The sequence below is a fragment of the Cryptomeria japonica genome, chromosome 5 (genome assembly GCF_030272615.1).
Source record: "Cryptomeria japonica chromosome 5, Sugi_1.0, whole genome shotgun sequence".
Taxonomy (NCBI): Eukaryota; Viridiplantae; Streptophyta; class Pinopsida; order Cupressales; family Cupressaceae; genus Cryptomeria; species Cryptomeria japonica.
The window spans coordinates 140,288,694-140,311,236 of NC_081409.1; the positions used below are offsets into that span (position 1 = coordinate 140,288,694).

The 22,543-nt window shown below is 36.6% G+C and overlaps 1 protein-coding gene across 1 annotated transcript; it reads right to left on the reverse strand.

Moving 5' to 3' along the window:
- Positions 1-7,580, reverse strand: LOC131028468 (ABC transporter G family member 22). Its single transcript, XM_057958754.2, has 10 exons — positions 6,160-7,580; positions 5,952-6,052; positions 5,550-5,815; positions 4,410-4,565; positions 4,089-4,272; positions 3,730-3,999; positions 3,353-3,628; positions 2,380-2,664; positions 2,061-2,168; positions 1-674 (listed from the first exon to the last, which is right to left on the reverse strand). Exons 1-10 carry the CDS (start codon positions 6,500-6,502, stop codon positions 414-416), a joined length of 2,250 nt encoding a protein of 749 aa, XP_057814737.2. The 5' UTR covers positions 6,503-7,580; the 3' UTR covers positions 1-413.
- Between the last annotated feature and the right edge of the window lie 14,963 nt (positions 7,581-22,543).

A 22,543-nucleotide genomic window follows, 5' to 3' on the forward strand; every position in this document is an offset into this window, starting at 1 on the left:
TTGTCAGAGAGAAAAACCTGTATTGGGAATTCTTATATTAATCCTTATTTCAGAGGATTGACAAAATTGTCAGAGAAACCATTAAGTGAGATCAACTTTGTCCACTGTAACTTGAGGGATTATTAATGTGGAACCTGGAAAAACTGGGAAATTTACATCATTAGAATACATCAATAGTGGGCATATTATGAAATGCAGAGCACCGATTGCTTAGTAAAAGCATGCACAAAATAGGTGCATTAATGAGTCTCATGAACTTAAGAGAGACCCAGGTTCTGTATCATTCTGCCTTGTTTTGAGTAGAGAGACATTAATAGTGGGTTTTTCCTGGCATTGGTATATGTGCACAAATGAGACTGAAATTGATTTGTAATTGCTGACTGATATTCTGTCAGGTAAAATGCTACAAACTGCTAGTTTAATTTCTGTCTTCTTAGTGCAATGTAAGCAAGAACTCTGTAGCCCAGTGCCATTATCAACATTGCCCATACCTCTTCACCCCCTCCTCCAAGCTTTACTCCATGGAAAGCAGGAGAAGATGAAAAGGGCTTGCATCCACTAGATGTGCCACAATCATAGACTTGATCGTCATTGTATTGAACTTTCATCAAGAGCTTGAAGGTGTAATACTGGAACGAGCAATACCTGAGCCATTTAATAAACCCCGGGATATGCTGCGTAAAACCAGGAGATTATTAATGAATTGTCAAAGAAGTTTACAAGCTGATCTAAAAGGTTTTTAACTGTTTATTTAACCTGTTTAAAAGCTAAATGTATTACTTTCCTACAATCTAAAATAGTTATTCTTATTGTTCTGGTTTTGATTGTGTGTAGTTTTTTTGTATCAACGTTTGGGATCACACTGTAATCCATCATCAAGATAATAGAAAGTTCATCTTTCAGGATGAAAGAAAGTTCAACAAGTAGAAAGATGATAGATCACATAATGTAATCCAAAACATTGATGTAAAAAAATACACGATCAAAATCAGAAACAACAAGAATAACTGTTTAAAAGCTTTAGCAAAAACAAGTTTCCACCTGTTCTCTATCATTTTCTTAAGCTGTATGAAAATCATTTTACCTGCTAATGCAGTTCTAACCTACAAGCACTGAACCTGTTACAGAAGGCTCATTTCCAATAAATGTGGAAAATAGATATAGAATATGATATGGTGTTCCTTTTGGGACACTAGTCAATAGAGATAAAGGGCTATTTGTTTAGAGCAAATCCTTTATGGGTCTGAAGAGATGAGAGTATTTGGCTGTTATTAGTCATAGGGCTCCGGTTTTTTCCATCGTAAAGAGTGTTCTTAGCTATGAGAGGATTGCAAACTGTGGTGGTCGCAGAGAGTGTCTCTAGTAACAAGAGCTATAACCTAGATGAACTTAAGAAAAAAGTGGTTTAGTCTGAGTCAGCTTGCAGCTGCAACATAAAATCCCTCTGAATCCTATGAAATATATTCATCATCTGCTTAAAAACCATTTAACCACAATGTCACATAACAAAGCAACCATTCAGCATGTATGGTCAGCACCTTGAATAATGTGCTACCTACACATATTTCAGAAATTATATAGCAAGACAATGGATAAGAGAAACCAGAGGATAGTCTTTTCTCGCTTTTTAGGTGTGTTGGGTGGGGAAGGGACAGAATTATAACTTTCTGCTAAGAATTTATAATAATTCTCACTCTGATCAATTTGGTGGGGGATTGATGTTAAATCCCTCACAGTAGGTAACGTCTATCCAGTCAATTAAAAGCAATTCATAGGAAGGAGACACTTTTTTAATACTCTTCTTTATGAGTTGTGATTTAGTTGACTGGATAGCCATGGGTCTATTGTCAATAAATGGCAACCTCTTATGGATACAAACACTGGTATTATTAATGACCACTATAGTCTACTGTAATGCTTCCTACAAAGAGGAGAAGACCTGTTATATAAGATAGAAAAATCTTTTCTATAGCAAATTTTTATACCATAGAACCTGTAGTATATTTGGAGAAAGTAAATAACAGTAGTCTATTCTATCCTGCTCTTGCATTCAATTATACCTGCACAAAGTAGCCACCAGCTATCATGAACGCCAGAACCAAAACAGAAGCCAATGTAGTTGCTTTCTTCACATCCATCATGGCTGCTCCTATTGCTAGACCAAGACCCTGATAAGAAAAAAAAATCAGAGTGAGAATACAAATTCCGAGACCTTTTCAGCCTATTTGTGGAATTTCAAATCCAGTAAACCAAGGTTACAGCTTGCATACTTATAAGAAACAGTTCAAACATGTTCAATTGATTATGTTCCAAGAAGGCAGAGCCAATTCCAATTTGCCATGATGATGAATTTGTAAGCATGTGTCAAGATTTATATACCTGAGAAGTAATCACGTTCAAGAAATTGGCAAGCAATGTTAAGCAGAAAATGGCAATGGACATCCGCAAGTGAGCCATGAAGTAGACAATCACCATGAAAATAGCTGTGAGGATAAGGTCCAAGGGGAGATCACCCAATGTGCGAGCGAAGAAGTAGCTGCTCAAACGATACATATCAGATCCACGCTCTTTTATTAAGAGGGCTCTCTCTTGAGGGAAAGTGAATATGGCTGTGAAGAGAGGGAAGTAACCCCAAAACATAGAGATGAAGAATAGCAGGCCCCCCTGTTTAGAATCAGAAAACCATCAAAATTAGGTTTCAGGTCCCATTTTCTTCACTTAATTTAAAATATAAAACAAATCTTGTATTGATCAGAGAGATATACATACTGTGTCTTATTTGTTAATATACTTAATGCCATTGAGATCAGTTTCAAATCTGGAAAAGCAATGACTAAATTTAGGTGGCATATTTCAATGCCAAGATTCTTGTTCATTATTTGTGGGAGTGCTCTGTGACTCGTAGCTCCCATTGCCAGCAATAGATTGCTTACAAATGGTTTTGTAGAATCTAATAGTAAATGGCAATTTAATTTTCAGGAAAAATAATTAGTGTTGCTAGAAGAACAAAATTGCTTGTGTCTATATGATGGATAAAATCACTTTTCAATGGAATGATCTTAACAAGCGTTGTACAAAAAGATAAGCTCGGTACTTTCCTGATTTATTATTACTATGTGTCCCCTTCTCTGCTAATATTTACTGTTAAATTTTAATTTAAACAAGCTTTTGAGCTATTTAATCTCTTCTAAATATTCCAATACCAGTCATGCTATATCATAAAAATAGTATAAAATCAAATCAACATGGATTATGGACCTTTTACTGTAGTCTGAAACTTGCTCTGTCATTGTTTAAATCTTATATGCACACCTAAAAATTAAATTGATAAATAAGCCAATCGTTTAAGTACCTGATCAATTAGGTCTCTTTCTGTATCGATCTTGGATTGCCACCATAGGCAGCCTGCCATTACAGATATGGAGGAAACTTGGATGAATCTGAGCCAGCTGAGGTACTCATGGCGTCTTTCTTTCAATCCTCTGATCATGAGTACAGAAAATTGTTGCCACCATGTGGTTCTCCATTCTCTTTTGTCTTCAGACTGCTCAAAATTTTCAGCCAGCATCCGTGGTGGACTTGTGACTTCCACCTTGCCTAGCCTTGATTTGTAGGCATCTATCATATACTGCTAATTCCACTAGTGTTAATTAAATAAACTTTTATTTTCATTTTAATCCATGACAGATGCATCAGGAAAATGAAGTATTCCAGAATATATATATGTACCTGTCTTATATCTTTAGTCTTAACTGTTTTCTGCTTTAATGTCGGAGGCATGGAAATATCTTCCATGTTCCCACTGCAAAGGTCTAATAGAAAATCTGCAGGATTCATTGCAATTTGAGAGTTGAAACCAAGACATGAGAAATAATCTATGGACGAAGAGGCCTTTCCAAAATAGAGGAGATGGCCTTCGGAGAGAAGAATAAGCTTGTCAAAGACATGGAATACTCTGCTTGATGGCTGATGGATTGTTGTAACCACAGTTCGCCCTTTCTGTAAACAAAATCAAAAAGCAATTACTTCTCACTTCTAGTATGTGATTTGAACTCAAGGAAGATATCAATGCATGAGATAGAACAAACCAGGGCTATGCTTTTCAATATCTGTATTGTTCGGAGAGCTGTTGTAGAATCCAACCCAGAGGTAGGTTCATCCAGCAGGATCAGGGGTGGATCCATCAGAAGCTCATGTCCTATGCACACCCTTTTCCTCTCACCTCCAGATACACCCCTAAGAAAGTGACTTCCTACCATGGTGTCTCTACACCTGAAATTGTGCCATTACCCATTTTCAAGATTCAATTTTGAATACGAACCCTCAAATTAAATTCTCTTCATTGCTAAGGTTATTTTTTATCATCAAATTCAAGATAATTGCAAAACCAACACTGCAACAAATTATACCTTTCCAATCTGAGGTCTTGGATCACTTGCTCAACTCTTTCAATCTTCTGCTGCTTGGTTAGATCTTTGGGAAGCATTAGTAAAGCAGCATACATGAGAGTTTCACTCACCGTCAGGTGAGGATAGAGCACATCATCTTGAGTAACAAATCCTATTCTGTTTACAAAGGACAGACATCGTTTTGAAACAAATGAGAGCTTTTTCTACCCAGAATTTTTGTACTTGTTCCAAACACTAAAACTAGATGTTCATCAAACGACAAAAATAATTATAAAACAAACTGATGGTCAGTGTTTCAATACCAAATGTATGTTTTACAATGCAACGAATTAAAATAAGATGGAAAAATCCATACTATGATTTACTATGTAATGAATTATAAAATGGGAAACAAAAATCCATAATTCCTCCTTATTTTGGAAGTTTGATGTATAATTGAACTTCTTTGTCCTATATTTCTCAACAAATATCTTTTTAACCATAATCATGGCAGCGAAAGTTTCATGTGAGGAAAACTGAGGAAAAAAAAAACAGTATCAGCAGGCATATATCTATCTAAAAAGGTTAAATTGAAGATTGGAAGATAAAAGAAAGTGGACTTAAAGATTCAAACTTTAGACTTATATGCAACCAGATGTGATTGTGGATCAGATGGGTGTGAAAGGATCTTAATGGCATAGTAGTATTGCATCAACATTGATGTTTACTCTTGGTATAATTATTAAGAGCTTCACATGCCTTAAAAAGACAAGCTGCTCGCATCTACTTGTTTTACTCTTCCCCTGCATTCCAAGCCTTACCAAAAATAATGCAAAGGTCAAATACAGTTTGGAGGCTAAGGCAGGCTATAAAACTTTGGAAATCTTATATTGTTCTTTTAAAGTTCTTTCAGAAATGTAGGATCTCACCTAATAAGATCTTTTTTCCTTTCTCTTTTAAGTTTTGGAGTTTCAACTTAAATGAGGATTTTACTAAGCGACATTACCTGCGGTACAGTGGCTCATAAAAAATGCTTCAATTTACAAACAATGAAGAGCTAATTCATGTGAACAATAGACTTTTATCATTAAAAATTTGGGTCCCAATATTATTTATTAAAAAATGTAATATGAATACCAGGAACTAGAAACATGTCCAAACCTTCTTTTCAAAGATTTGTGAAACGGGAGTTCATTGTAAGTGACTTCTCCTGTCATATGTTGGTGGTTTCTTCCGCCTAGCAAGCTCAGTAGTGTAGTCTTGCCACTTCCAGAAGGTCCCATCATTGCTAAGAATTCCCCTGGGCTAACTGAACCACTGATACCATGCAAGATTTCTTTCTCTACTGAAGGTGCCTTCTCTATTCCCCATAGGCTTTTCCATGAAGCTGTTTGAGAAAGTACCACTTTGTATTTTACATCTACAAACTGTACTACAGTCCAAGTTCAAACTGATTAGACCATTTGAAACCAGATAGCAAATCTTACTGTCTTTGAAAAGAAAGTTTAAAAACCCCATAATTTAATCAGAGCATTCTATTTACAAGATTGGAACAAGATGGACCTTTAAGAAGATAGGTGAAGGTTGATTCCTCTTTCCCTCCTTATCACTGTCATCAATATATATACGGAAATCTCCTTCAACTTCATTTCTTCCTGCCTCCACTGTTGAAAAGATATATAAAAATGAAAGGAAAAGTAAATCAGCTTCTATTAAATGTCTGACTAAGATTTTGATAAAACAACTGCTGGTATGTAGCACAAACATATACCATCATTCACAAGCTTGCCCAAGTTTCCTTCAGGGACCTGAACTGGTCCTCCAATTGAAAAAGACAACCTTTGAGTGTCAAAACTAGAAGTCCTGCTAATATGAATCTCCTCGTTATCTTCCCTATACCATGTCTCGCTTCTCTTCCTAGGGCTTCCATTTGGAAAGTTTCCACTTAGACAAGATGAGGAAGACTTCCTACCAGTAAGAACAGGGGAGGAATTATAAGCACGGCCATCTGCATCCATTGCATCCGATTTCCTTCCAAAAGTATACAATGCTTCTTCTTGAGAATGTGAAGTGGCTGCATGGCCTTTTTCTGGATCCAAATTATTAGCATCCATTCTACCCAGTAGATGTTTTGCCTCAAGGAGAACAATACAGTAAATTCTACTCGAAAGAATCTACAGGTGAACTAGCAAAGCACCTTAGTTGCAATTGTCAGGATATGGGCTATTCAAAATGACCTATGGTCATGTGGTCACTTCAGTAAACATACGTATTCATAGGCTTCTAAACATTATCCCCCCAAATTTTGAATTTACTATCTATCCTTCTATTTCTCAGACCCCTGCTTACTCTTCTATCCCTTGACTGTTTACCATCAATCCCTTTCTATTGTGGTACAAAAATGGCATAATGGTGATGCCACAGTGCCTATTGACCTCATCTCTGCTAACTTTTTTGTTCTATGCTCTGTCGATAAGGCCTTGGTTCAGGGGTGAGTTTATGGGAGCTTCATAGAACCCAAGATCTAAGCCAAAGGACCTCTCTTCTTAAAAATGCACCTGCTGAAGTGGGTGAATGTAATATGCGGGCGAGGAAATGATGGAATGCATAAAGCATGATATTTTGGATGGCCCCAATAAATTGAAAGCCATGGTGAATTCTGCACTCAACTTGTGTAGTGGATCAGAAGACAACCATGTCTTTCAATAGATGGAAACAAATAACTTCAAACAGAAGCAGGCATGGCTAATCTGAACAACCCAATATCGATTTTGAGGTATAAATTGTAAGCTCTCATGAAGTTAAGACAAATGGAAGCAACTGCTCAACTTTACAGTCAGAGATTAAATGGTAAAGAAATACATTATGGTAGGAAAAAATGCAACACAAGCCCTTAACTTTGTGTTATAAGGTAGGAAATTTATAGACATTTTACAAGCTCGACAATTCAGTCGGTGGACTGTCACAATTGTCACGGTGAAGTGGCATAAAAAAAAGACATTATGGAATCTAAAGAGCTGGATTCATCACGGTTATTCCGATATAACATTAACTTAAGATTTGCAGATACATGCATTGACTCCCAATCAGCAAATCTGCCATGTCTCCTGATGCTATCCATTACATCATCATACACCTACTGCTATTTTTATTTTTTTTAAACCCCATAAATTATGCAACTGCAAGAGAATCATGTTTCCATTATTGCAATCCAAAAAGTTTTTTAATACCATACATATTCAACACATGCAGTAGAAACGTACATTGATTCCCGATATTCTAAAGCTAGAATTCAGTGTTCACAATGCCAAATTTATTCGCTTTTTATGGATTTAATTCTGTGACAGTGCATCAAGGAATAGATGACAGCACACAAGGAAAAAATGTGCACTAATCAACAAATTTTATATTGATTCATCTTTAAATTATTATAAAACAAAAAGTTGCAGTTGATCATCATGTTATCTCAATGATTAGTCTTTCAATTATGGATAATCAACCTGTTATTTAATGAATTAAAATAAAAAAAGGAGACCCAAATCAGTAAGCAAACTTAGAAAGAAGATTATCTTTTATCTAATCAAGATTTTGAAAGTATATGTATAAGAAAATGGAGGCAAGCTGGAGTACAGTTTAAAGCAACAAAATCTTCCTCGAGTATAAACATAAATACAATCATCACTTCTCATTTTAAAACTCCACTTTTAGTGCTCAATAACGTGCAATTGATTATAAAACTTTACAATCTGACTAAGCTTGACGGCCTTCAAATAATTTTTATTTTTATTTTATTCAAGATTACGTTATTATTTATTTATTAAAAAATATACTAAATCAACTTCGTTTACCGTCAAATTGTTTTGGAAAGTATTCCTCCCCCCCAAAAATTAATAGGTGCAATACCGTATCTTGTCTGATTAGGCCTCTAATTTATATAATGTTCTAAATTGACGATTTGAGTCAACTTGAAAGTTGTTAGTTATTTTTTTTTGGGTTAAGCTCAGACTTGATGAAGTTTAAGATGATGAGAATCTCAAAGATTAATTGTTTGGACATTTTTAGTTTTATAGTTATTTATGGTTTCCACATTTTTATACATCTGATATCGTTCGCCTTATTCATAAATGTAGAGATTAAAATGACAAAAGTGACTATCATATTATTACAGTCAGCTACACCTTGATTAAGATGTTTGTCACAATATTAGACATTCATATCTCGGCAGTGGCAAAGAAGTTGGGAGACAAAGGATAAGCAAGATTTATGAAAAAACATCATACCGCAAATCACATCATCACCTTAACAACTATCACTAACAAGGCTAAAGCTAACAAGTAGAGTTAATTGTTGTTTTGTAGAATTTTGCCATGACATTTGACGTATCCCATGGCACTTGCTTGTGGATAAGCTTAAGGCTTTGCAATTTCCACCTTTGGAAATTTTCTAGTGATGACACTCTATGAATCTATTATTGGCAAGACACGAACACCATTTAGTGAAACAATGAATGTTCAAAATAATACACTTGTATTAAATAGGGTTGCCCACTCTCTTCTACAAATTTTGGGCTCTACATCAACAAACTAAAGGAAATCATATCAAATATACTAGGTAATTATAGAGAGGATTGTTTACCCTTCAAAGTTTCTATTGCTATTCTCTTATTACTATAGGACATTATCTTGATGTATCACTCAATGAGGTGTCTCTAGAGAAAAATTGATATTCTAGCCTCGTTTTGTGATAACTATCAAGTAAGCTTGGGAAAAAACATTATGGCTTTTAATATTTCCAAAAAGAATGCACTTGAGGCGATTCTTAATTACAGAGATGAGAAGGTTGATATTGCTTCTTCATATGTTTCTACCTAGGGGTCCTCTTCTTTGGTTCACGTTTTGCCTAACTACTATTGTTGAGACAAGAGTCTTGAAAGGGATATGTTTCATAACTTACCATCCTTGAAAATTCATGCTTTAAGGTTCAATTTTGGGACTTTCAAATGAAGATCCATCTATTTCACTCATCAATCACCCACCCTTTTGTATGGTTGTGAGATTTAGTGGCCACACCTTTGGGATATGGATCAAAGTAAAGTAGAAAAAATATTGGCTTAATGTTATATAAATATATTCATACTAAAAAATAAATCACTAAAACAATTATCTTTACAAAATTTATCACAAGTTTTCTTATTACTTTAGTAATATTATATGTGGTGACTATAATGCACATTGCACAACTATTGAGCTACTCTCTTGTTGGTGTGAATAGGGTTATTCCCTAACAAGTTTTCTTTTTAGGTCCTATGCATACTTAGCTAAGTTTAATTAAGACCTATTTACCTTTTGTGTCTCATCATGAAATCATGATACTTTTCATAGTCCCAAGGCGTCCAATGTCTTACCCCTATATATACAAGGGTCCTCTATCTACAATCAATTTCATTTGATTGATACTATTGTATCAATGTTGGCATTGTTAAATTTTCATTATTTCTCTCTTGTGTGGAAGGTTAATTTGGTATTGTAAATGGTTCTTGCTCATGTGAGTCTTTTTAGTGACTTCAACGCCTCTTTTTATCTTCTTAATGTGTCTATTGTCACACCTATTATTGGCAGATTTGATCTTTGGGATACTAGAAATCACTCCCTTGTAGTAGATGTTTAGAATGCTAGGCTAATGATCTAGGTAAGGTAGTTATGATATTACATTTAAAATTGTCATGTTTTGCTATTATTTATTAGCATGTGGCTAAACAAAATTGTAGTCATGTGGGAATATAATCAAGTGAGTTATCAGTGTCTCTCATATTATACACCACTTAACTCAAGGTGTATCATTCATCCTAGAAGCTTAGATAGTAAAATATCATACACATGTTGGGTGGTTTATGCAATTTTTATCTATTATTAATCAAGTCATTATGGTATTGAGGGAAGGATTGGTGAACTGTATATCATTAGCGTAGGAGAGAGCCACTATAGAGATATAAAGTTGCAACCTAATCAGTGTGCAAGAAAATATTTGTGGCATTTGGATCTAGATGTTATCCTATAAAGAGGGACAGGGTCAAGCATGAGGTTACATAGTTTGATGCCTAAAGAGTCATGCCTACACTTTTGAATTATGCTTTTGTTGCCTATTTGAATTGTTAGTTAGATAGTGACCATCCAATATCAACAATAAGATCTTAGTGCATTATGTGAGAAGGTTGGTCACCTTTGTGGGATGACTCTAGTTTTGTAGGATGAATCTTGATTGTGGTCTCATTCTTAAATGAGTACCCATGATAGGGGAATTATTAGTAAACAAAAGACATCATCAAGAGCACTCCTCCTAAGAGATCTAGACTCATTGTGTCAATTCATATATATGTGTGTGTGTGTGTGTGTGTGTGTGTTTACATATACATACACATATATGTATATATACATATATGTATATGTATATATGTATATATGTATATATACATATACATGTATATATACATATATACATGTACATATACATATATGTAATATGTATATATACATATTGTGTGTGTAAAAAGTGGTAATCATGTAAGTTGTCAGACACAAACACTTCAATAAATCATTGCATGCATGGTTAGACAGATATAATCAATGAAGGTGAAAACCAAAACAAAACGACCTATTGCCTTCTAAAAGATGCGAGTGTAGACTTGCTCTCAAATTTGTCTAAGCAACACCAGTGACTAGACTACACCAAGATGAAGGATTTAATCTATATAAGCACAAAATTAAGCTTGATGGATGCAAGATTAAGCTAGATGAAGCTAAATGGATGCAAAATTAAGCTAGATGGATGCAAGATTAAGCTATGATTATCAAGCTATATGATTCTAATTAGGCAAACAAGATTAAACTAATATTCAAAAAACCTAAGATGCAATAATCTCAAAGCACAATATTCTCAATGAATCTAGAGCAAAATCAACATAATAACAATAAATCTCCAAGGTGCCTTGATTGAGAGATGAAAGGCTAAAATTATAGAGAATCCAAAGAGAGACCAACGGTCAAGATTGATTTATGATGAGTGGTAGGATGTTCCTCAAAAGAAAGTACAATCCAAGTGAATTGAAATGATTGGGTGCTTTGATTCAGTTTCAGAGGAGATAAGATTGAGTTGATCTTGACATAAATTCAATTAAATCCTGATTTAATGCATTTGGATTATAAGTATGAGTTTGCATTGGAGATAAAATCAATTGAATTCATGCACTTGAGATAAAATTAGTTAATTCCATGCACATTTCTTTTATTTCTCAAGGTTTTTATTAGAAAAAGTCATTTCAATGCAACTGAATCTTTGTCCTCAAGATTGCTTTGAGTTTGAATTTTTAGAGAAAATGTTTTATTCAATCTAATTGCTTTTCTTGTTTTTCTAAGATTTCTCAAGTTATCTCAAATTTAGAAAAAGAAATATATCTCAAGTTGATTTTTTTTCTCAATTTAATTCCTTTTTGCAAATTAATTCCTTTTTTTTTAATTAATTCATTTTTATGATTAATTCCTTTTTTATGATTGATTCTTTTTTTTCAAATTAATTCATTTTTTATGATTTAATGGCAAATTTATTTATTAATTAAATATGCTAGGATATTTAATTAAATAAATGGGATAATTGATTAAAATGATTTACTTGGAATGATTAATTAATTAAATAAACATTTAATTAATTTAGAATGATTTATTTGCCATGTGACATTTTTTTGAATAAAGGGGTAAAAACTTTATTAATAATCATAAACCAGCATTACATAAGAAAACTAGAGCCACAAGGCTCCAGAAGAGAGAAACAAACCCAACCAAAAATCATCCAGCTTCATAACTATCCATATCCTCAGCAAAGATCTTATGCAAGACCTAATAGTAATCAAGGGAAAGATGCTCCCAAGCCTCAACTTTCCAATCATTGCCATGTTCCGAAGCCCACTTAGCCAAACAATCCACTGCTCTATTCCATTCACGAGGAATGTGGATGAAAGACAACCTCTCCATCATAGCAGTAATTTGCAAAATCTGGTGCACAATCCTTGCCAGCTGCCAATTAATCTCATTCACCTTATGCTCAATCAACAGATTAACAATAATCTGCAAATCCAATTCGCTGATAAGCTTACGCCACCCCAACTCATAAGCACGCTCCAGGGCATAGAAAATTGCAAGTCCCTCCATAAAATTATTAGACCGCTGCCCTTTATGCACTGAAAACAAGAAAACCACATCCCCCATACAATCCCTACCAACACCCCCAATCCTAGCAGAACCCAGATTACCTCGAGAGGAGCCATCGATGTTAATCTTAATGAAAATATCTTGAGGGGGCAACCATCTTCCCACCCTTTGAACTTCTGCTTAGCACGTCTACCTCTCTTGACACAAGCTGAGATAGGAGACATCTCCTGCAAACCCAACCTACTCACAATATCAGCCTCTCCTCTATCCAGAGGAAAATTCACCTCGCATTTAGCTTCCACCGTCTCCTAGATCATTCCAATGATTCTATTCCACACTTATTGAACTAACAGTCTAACTTCCCTAAAGATCCTCCTATTCCTCTCAAGCCAGATTTGCCAAAGAATGAAAATGGGCCCAATGTGTGAGACAATCTTGAGAAAAGAGGACAAAATAGGAGGCCTGCCCAAACTACTCTAAAAATCCACCAAAGAATCCATGTGAACACAAGGGTGCTTCCAAACCCCCAACCAGTAATGCCAAAGCAGCAACGAGAAAGGGTATCTGATGAATAGGTGTGAGGAATCCTCTTCTCCATTACCACACAAAACACGGATGGAATGCTCGTGGAACCCACACTTGTGAATTTTGTCCCAAGTTAGACATCTATTCAAAGTCAAAGTCCAAGCAAAATAGTTACACTTCGGCCAAGAGAAGTTGTTCCAAACATATTTCCACCAATACACCTCCATCCCCTCCAAGCTACAGAACAACAGCTATTGGCAATAGTAAAAATACGCTTAGGATTCGGGGACCAAGTAAGTCTATCCCTATCCTTAAGGGAACTATAGTGTCTACTAGCCAAAATGCCATGAAGCTCAGTGCAGTCTTCCTCCATACCAACAACCAACCATTCATTAGGATCCTTCCACCGCACCATCTCCAGTTCCCACACCTATACATAGACTTAAAGTCGCTCACTCTAGACCACCCTCCCTCCAGGAACCTCCGGCAAAGATTCACTAAATTAGGAAACTAACCAATAATGGGGGGATAGCCATCCCAAGAATTGAACCAAAAAAGCACCTCTTCCCCCCTCTTACATATCCAAAAAAGTCATTTTATCAGTGTAGCCCCTTTCTTGAGAGTACTCCAAATCGTAGAGCCTTTTTCCGCAAGCAGATATCTTGGGATTTCCTCCTTCGAGATCCTCTACATATACTTGTAAGACAAAATCCTAGCCCAGCCTCAATCCTATTCAACACACCACCTCCAGTACAATTTTTCCGCCAAAGCCTCCCCAAATAAAGTAGATTGCCTTAAGCCAAGCCCACCAAACTGTTTCAGGATGCACACCAAATCTCGTTTGATAAGACTCCATTTATAGGAGGACAAGTTGCCTACCCATAAAAATTTCCTTGCCAACGAATCCAATTCCTTCACAAACCACTTTGGGGCCACTTGGAGCATACACCTATAAATCGGAAGAGCATAAACCACCAACTGAATCAATTGAACCATCCCAGCAAATGATAACCATCTATGAGTCCAATGTTCAACCTTCATATGAAATTTGTCTAGAATACCCTACCAAGAGTCCCTGGGAGGATTACCAGCAGAGATAGGAATACCCAGGTAAGTCAAGGGAAGAGAACCGACCTGGAATCTCAAGATATGAGAAATCCTCAACTGAATAGTTCCAGGTGTGTTGAAGAAGAGAATGAAAGATTTATCTCCATTGGTCAACTGGCCAGAAGAAACAAGATAGACATCCAAGATTTTATGCAGATTTATAGCTTCTCTGATCCTAGCCACTCCCATCAGGGTCGTATCATCCACAAACTGCAAATGGGACTGAGGAGGTATTTCATTACCCCAACTCCAACCATGAATAATACCCAGTCCCACATTATACTTAATCAATATCCCCAGACCCTCAGCCAGAAGAATGAATAAGTACGGGGAAAGAGGGTCCCCTTGACGAAGACCCGCACTAAACAACTCAGTATGATCTCCATTATTTAGCATAGAGAAAGAGGTATATGAAACACAACTCATAACCCATTGGATCCATTCATCAGCAAAACTAAAGGCCCTAAGAATCTTCTGGAGAAAGGATCATCGGACTCTATCATAAGCTTTTGCCATGTCCAGCTTAATAAACATAGCTTTTTCCTTGGAAGCTTCCATAGAATGAATGGTCTCAGTAGCAATGACCACTCCATCCAAGATTTGACAGCCCTCCACAAACCCACTCCACTCTTTAGAAATGACCCCCCCAAGCCAATTCTTCAACCTTTCCGCTATCAGCTTGGAAATAATCTTATAAATCACATTACAGAGAGAAATAGGGCAGAACTAGCCTAACCGGCCAACCCCATCACACTTGGGGATGAGTGCAATGAAAGTCACATTCAAAGATCAAAGCATCTGCTTACTCCTTTGGGACTCTCAGACCACCTCCAATAAGTCCAATTTGATAATATCCCAAAATTCTTGATATAACTCAATCGGAAACCCACCCGGTCCAGGAGCCTTCCCCTTCTTCATGTGAAAAACAATCTTCTCAAGTTCATCTAACAAAATAGGTCCCATAAGTTGCTCATTCATCTCCCTAGTAATTAGAGAAGGAATACAAGGAAGAACCTGATTTTCATCTTTTGATTCCCCCTAAGAATCCTCACTAAAAAGGGATTGGAAATACTACATAGACTCCCTAGAAATCTCCTGCAAGGATAAACACTGCTCACCTCTATCATTAACCAGAACATGGATGGAATTGCCATGTCTTCTTGCTTTCACTAAATTGAAAAATAACATCGTATTCTTATCCCCGCTTGAAGCCAATCAATACGAGCTCTTTGTTTCCAGTAGATCTCCTCCCTAAGCTCCCACTCCTCTAAATCCTTGACTGCCCCATCTTCCTCCCGAAGCAAGGATTTTGACAATCCATGCTCTCTTATCTCTCCGGTAATGCCATTCAACTCTAATTGAGCAGTTGTCTTAGCATGAAAAATATTACCAAAACATTGATGATTCCACCGTTTAAGCTGAAACTTAACAAATTGCAACTGCTTGGCAAAAGTGTACATAATAGTGCCAAAGGTTGGCCTCCCTTTCTTCAACCACTCTACAACATGAACCTGCAAAGAATAATCTCACAACCACATAAACTGGAATTTGAATGAAGGGATGCAAGGGACCCGAGCAGAAAAGGACACCAATTTTATGGGTCAGTGGTCCAAACCTTTCCAATCTAAAATCTTAGAGCATGTGGACCATCCCCCACTAACCCAGAAACTAGAAACCAGAAAGAGATCAATCCTCTCCGCAATCCAATACTCCTCTAATCTCTTGTTGTTCCATGTGAACAAACCATTACCGGGCTTGATGTCAACAAGATTCAAGGTTGATATACTATCCTAAAGAAGGAAGGAAGAAGGCTCCAACCACATAACACCACCCTTCTTCTCACTCAACTCTAAGATGGCATTGAAATCAACCGCCATAATCCACAGATGAAAAGGAAAAAACCCATGCATAAAAGTAATATGAGACCAAAAATTATGCTTACCTTGAAGATTAGTGGGGGCATAAATGTTAGTAAGCAAGATATATTCCCCAATCTCAAGACTAGAGGCAACCCCGGATAAAGATGATCTAGAAGAAACCCACCATATAGGACGAATCCTCAAGGGGTTCCAAAGACAAGCCACACCTCCAGAGGAGCCAAATGTCCCAATACACTAACATTCCCCTCTCCCCCATAGCTTTGGCACCAGACCCAACATACTTTCCACAGATAATTTAGTTTCCTACAAGAAAAGGACATAAGGAGAATGACTTCTTATCAATTCTCGAATAGATTTTTGTCTAGGGCCACTGTTAAAGCCCCTCACATTCTATGATAGCACAATCATTTCAGGGGATTAGAAAAATGAGAATCCAAAGTCTTTACTAACCCTGACTCAACCAAATTCTCCCCCATCAATTTGATCTTATCCAAGTCCTTCTTTCTGCCAACCTTTGAAATCTTCTCTGTTGCACCTTTTTTAATGTCTTTCTGAAGAAGACCTAGATGTAAAGAGATCTTATTACTTTTAACCCCAGCAGAGTCCATTTTCTATGTTGCGGGAGAAACATTCCCACCAGCCATCTTCACTTCAAAACTAGAGATGGATCCCTTACGAGCCACTACCTGTTGATCCATCTCCATCTGTTGACTTCCAACCTCCTGCAAACCTTGGGTAGTATCCTGTAGACACTTAAAAATAATTATTTTAATTATTTTTAATTCCTCACATAATTAATTAATTAATTATGTTAATTAAAATTCTTCTCAATATTAATTAAATATAATTAATATTGTCACTATAGCATATGATTTATTTAATAAATCAATCCCTTTCTATATTCTTCTAAAAAATCAAATCCTCACAAATCTTCCTCTTAGCTAATTAATTTCAATTAATTAGTTAACCTACATGATTCCTACAAATCATCTTCTTAATTCATCATTAACCTAATAAATTCTTCTAGAAACTCCCTAAACTCACTTAACATTATTCTTCTAATTTTTTATTCCCTCCACTCATTCTCTCTCCTAGTCAAATTCTCCTACAAATATAAATCCCACCTAACATTTCCTCTAATCCCCCTCCTAATGAGTCGTTAATGGCTAATCATCATGATTAGCCACAAAGTCAACTCTTTGTCCTTTCATCCAGCCACTAGCTTTAAATGCTCTTTTTCTAGATGAATGTAAGATTTTCGAAATCTCACATTCCTCTAGGCATTTCCCTCTCCCAAGGAATTTTTAATTCCTTTTTATTCTTCTAATCCCCATAATATCCGTTTTTGGAGAATTTTTAATTCCTCCAATGCATCTTGTAGAGTGTGGAGATACGAAATGCCTTTAAGGCATATTTCTTGGTCTCCACACCCTCTCTTGGAGCTTGTGTGAGCTCACAAGTAAATCTTAGCCCTTCATCTTGAATTCATCCTAGCCATCTGTTTTCCTCTCCTCTTCCTATAAAATAGGGTTCCATCCCTTCATTCAAAACATCTTGAAATCCAGTAAGCTTATGCTGCCCTTTTGAGCCCAGGAAATCATCTTGGCAACTTGATCATCTCATCCTTATCATTCATCCTAATCATTTGTGCACAATATTGGAGAGCCATCTACATCCAGCAATCAAAGGAGCACATCAAGTGGAGCATTATCAAGGGGCGCCTTCACTTCATCAAACTCAATCCGAAGGAGAAGGTAAAATAGCAAGGTGAAATGGTCTTTTAATGATATTTTAGCATTTTGCATGTTTATTTTGTTATGTTTTGATCAGTTTACCTTTCAAATATGTTTTTCCCTCTTCATTTTGGCACGCCCGGTGGGACCCACGTCCCTAAGAACTAATGTTGTTGTGTTTTTAGGTTTTTTGTGAGTTGTGAGACGCAGGTTCCAGAATAGTGTGACTGCAGAAAAAAAAAAATTATCTTTTTCGCAGGTTCTAGAATAGCGGCTCTGTATTTCTACATGACAGCTCCTCCTTATTCTTTTACTTTTCTATTTTCTGTTTATTTGTTGTTTCTGTTTCAGCATGACAACTCTGTTATCTGTTCTGTTTATTTATAATCTATGTGAAAGTAGGAGAGTATGCTCTTGTCTATATAGACAATCAGAAATCCGGACCTTTGACACTTTTCTATTCTATTTAGCGCGACTGTATGCTCTGATCGCAGGAAAGTGTGAAAATAGGAGAGTATGCTCTTGTCTATCTAGACAATCAGAAATCTAGATTTTTGGCACTTTTCTATCTGTTTAGTGCAACTGTCTGCTCTATTAATATGTTTGAAATTTGTTAGGCGCTAACAGTAGTCTACATTTTCTTTTCATTTCGTGTTATCTGCTTTGTTTAATCATAATCTATCTGACTGCAGGAAAGTGTGAAAGTAGGAGAGTATGCTCTTGTCTATCTAGACAATCCGAAATCTGGACCTTTGACATTTTTATTTTTATTTTGTTTAGTGCGACTATTTGCTCTGTTAAATCTAGGGTTTCTGTCTGCTATGTTAAATCTAGGGTTTCTGTTTTGTTAAATTTAGGGTTTCGGTTCTGTTAAATTTAGGGTTTCTGTTTTGTTAAATTTAGGGTTTCTGTTCTGTTAAATTTAGAGTTTTTGTTCCGTTAAATCTAAGGTTGTGTAAAAATTTTCTGTTTTTTCGCCATATCTTCTTTATCTTGACTCCATTTCCCTTCAAACTTCACTAGATTCTCCACATTTTCTTCCTTGGAGGCCTTATCTCAAAAATCCACTTTTTGAAGCCCAAAATCCCATATTTCTCTATTTTTAGGGTTTGCCATAACTTCTTCCCTTTTCATCCAATCACCTCCAAATTTTTCCCATATTATCCATCTTCAACTTTTGCTTCTTTGTCCCTCTTGGACAAATTTTCTCATTCCTTCATCTCTCCTCCAAAATCCCCATTTTTCGCTTGCCTATCCCTTGGAAAGTGGTAAAAACCTAGTCAAACCCCATTTACCCATCAAAGCTTTCTTCAAATCCACATTTGTCATTAGTAAAAAAGTTTTTATTCATGTTTTTCTATTCATTCCCAAAAAATTTAAAAAAATTAATATTTTTGTCATTTTGTTGATTTTTGCAGGACGCTTGTTGAAGACTATTTTTCCAAACTACTAATCAAGTTGTTTTGCAGGACGTTTTTTGAAGACTCCATTTTTCAAACTACTAATCAAATGGTTTTGCAGGTTGCCTAGCTGATTCAACCAAATATTGTGCATTTATTTAAATTAGGCACCTAGATATTAATTAAAATGGAATGAACCATTGTCTTATGTGCCTTTAAGAAAAGCGTAAAGGTAGGAAAGTATGCTCTCGTCTTACTAGACGATTAGAAATCTAGACCCTCCAACCTTTTCTTGTTTGATTGTGTGTTTACCTCTAGCGGGCCTACCCTCCCAACTTGCTCTTTGAGAAGGTAAGAGGGGAACGACCGAAGTGAGTACACCCGGACCTAGGGTTCCCAACTCACTATAATAAATAGGCCATTGACTACGAAAGGGTTAATGGTTGGGGCTATATGAAGTTTCACTCTCACATTGGGTGCTTAGTAGGATCCTAGAGATCTCAATCATGCTTGCGTGACTACTAAGTTCTTGGTACTTCGTTGGGCTATAGGCCTCAATTGCGCTTGCGCAACTTCAAAGGGTAGCTCCTAACGGGAAGACTTACTAAACACCTTGTTCATAGTGGAAAAAAACCCTCTAGTCATTGGTGCAGGAGGTCAGACCTCTGAAGCAGCCCATATTCTTACGACCCTTAGTAGAGACACAAAGTTCGCCATGAGGAGTTTTCATGGGAATTGATGCTTGGCTGCCCCGAGAAGTGAGTGTCGTGGAGGGGAGCCAGTGGGGTCAAACATCTAAGTGTCTGCTCTGGGTAAGCGTAGATGGGAAACCAATTGGGATTCAATGACTATTGTCCTTGCCAACCTTAAGAATGTTGTATATGAGCATGAGTGTCTTTGAGATAATATGCATTTAATCATTGTGTTTGCTTTGTTTGATACATACTTGCCAAGAGTAGAGTAAAAACACATCACTATCCCCAAACACTTTGCAAAAATATTTGTCAAGACACAAACAAATTGTCCAAGTCATTACCCACACCAAGTCCAAAATTGCGTCAAAACTCCGTCCGTCCCATTTTTCATAAGCCTAAGAGAGAAGCTAAGAGTTTATCCTCTACGTCAACATTCAAGTTTGTCCTTTGAAACACCTACTATCGTCCAAATCAGGGTGGTCATATCCCTTCATACAACTTGCCATCTAAATAGATCCTTCATGTTCATGCCAAAGACAACCTAGTCATCAAGTTTTCTTCTAAACCATCACTACCATACCTTCTTCATCAATCATCCTCAAATTTTTTAAGTCTTTTCATCCTCAAATTTCTTAAGTCTTTTCATCCTCAAATTTCTTAAGTCCTTTCATCACAAATTTCTAAAGTCCTTTCATCCACAAATTTCTTAAGTCCTTTCATCCTCAAATTTCTTAAGTTCTTTCATCACAAATTTCTTAAGTCCTTTCATCCTAAAATTTCTTAAGTCCTTTCATCACAAATTTCTTAAGTCCTTTCATCCTCAAATTTCTTAAATCCTTTCATCCTCAAATTTCTTAAGTCCTTTCATCCTCAAATTTCTTAAGTCCTTTCTTCACAAGTTTCTAAAATCCTTCCATCACAAATTTTCTAAGTCATTTCATCACATTTTTCCTAAGTCTTTTCATCACAAATATCGTGTATGGTCGCAACTCAATCCCAAAAGAAAAAGATGGCTGATCAACAATATGGCATGCCAGACATTGGTGTCCTATATGAAGATCCCATGCAAAATCATACACAAAGTGGGCAACCAAGCGATCAAGATCAAAGCCAAAATCTTGACATGGTTAACCAAGATGAACTTTGTCCGGAAGTGCAAACTTTCCTAGCGGATTCTTATAACCAAGAGATGATGGAAAAGTTTATTAAACACAATCCTACTGCACTTTTGAAAACTCTTCTTGAACATGGAGCTCAACTTCCACCTGAATTTAATAGATCCGCTCTTGTCCAACAACCACAAGGAGACCTCGCTCCCACACAAAGTGCTGCACCTACTATTCAAACTCAATCAATTGCAGCCCCATCAATCATCCAAACCCAATCAATGCCACCCGCGACACCTCCCACCACGGTCTCCATCCCACCTTCTTCCTCCTTACCATCCATACCACTATCAAATCCAATCTCATCCATTCTCCAAAAAACTTCTATACCGCCTCCTTCTATTCAACCACATATTTCTATTCCACAAACTTCCCTTTCTCCCAACAATGTCGCAAATTTTATCCAGACCGCATTCAATCCCATCACAATAGTTGGCAGATCACAACCAACTATCACACAAACCCCAACGACATCGGTCATCACATCCCACATTCCCACCTCCTCATCATATCAATATATTGGTGGTGTTGCACCTTCTTTGGTTCATCTGATTCTTGGGGCAAATACAATCTATCAATATCAAAGTCCACAACAAGACCTCATAAAGGAAATTCAAGACATGAAGAATATCATCAAAAACATGAAAGAAAAGACTAATAAAAGGAAAGCTTACTCATTCAAAGAGTTTTGCCCTTGTCCTTACGACCCATCCATATCAGTTGCACTGTATCCCCCGAGATTTGAGATCCCTAAATTCACCAAGTATGAAGGCAAAGGAGACCCCCGCGACCATGTCTGCGAATTCCACATCTTATGCTAAGAAGTCTCCTATAGTGACCTTTATCTTCGCAGACTCTTTCCCAAGAGTCTCACGGGAGATGCCCTGGCATGGTTCTCATCTTTACCACGAGGTTCCATTGTCTCTTTTCCAGACTTGGCAGAAAAATTTGTGGCCCACTATGCATACAACATGGGTAATGATGTTTCTATGATGGACCTATGTAATACAAAACAAAGGCCTGGAGAAACCTTTGCCAATTTCCTACAAAGATGGTGACATCTTATCAAAAAATTCCAGTGGGACATGCCAGAACAACATCAAATTGAACTATTTCAAAAGAACTTGGTGCCTGAACTTTCAAGACCTTTAATATCTCAATGTACCAAATCCTTCCAAAAATTGACCGATAAGGGCCTCGCCCTCGAACGTGTCTTGTTGGAGGAAGGAACCTTGAAACATTACCAGAAGTCATCACAAAGTTCTTCCTCTTATCATAACGACAAGCCAAAATTCTGGGCTAAAAATAAAAACGTGGTCAATGATGGTGTAACTGATGCAAAGCGGGTCCAAACCGTGGCTGCTCCCCCAAAATCCAACAATCAAAACAATTCAAATCAATTTCAAAAACCTCACAACAATGTCTCAATCCAGGGACGACCACCTAGA

What these genes read in the sequence shown, in the direction of transcription:
- LOC131028468 (XM_057958754.2), bottom strand. Translation starts at nt 6,502, where the DNA reads ATGGATGCTAATAATTTGGATCCAGAAAAAGGCCATGCAGCCACTTCA. An exon ending in CAAGACCTCAGATTGGAAAG is followed by an intron (nt 4,273 to 4,409) that starts GTATAATTTGTT and finishes GCACAATTTCAG; the next exon opens with GTGTAGAGACACCATGGTAG. An exon ending in TATTGAAAAGCATAGCCCTG is followed by an intron (nt 4,000 to 4,088) that starts GTTTGTTCTATC and finishes TTTTGTTTACAG; the next exon opens with AAAGGGCGAACTGTGGTTAC.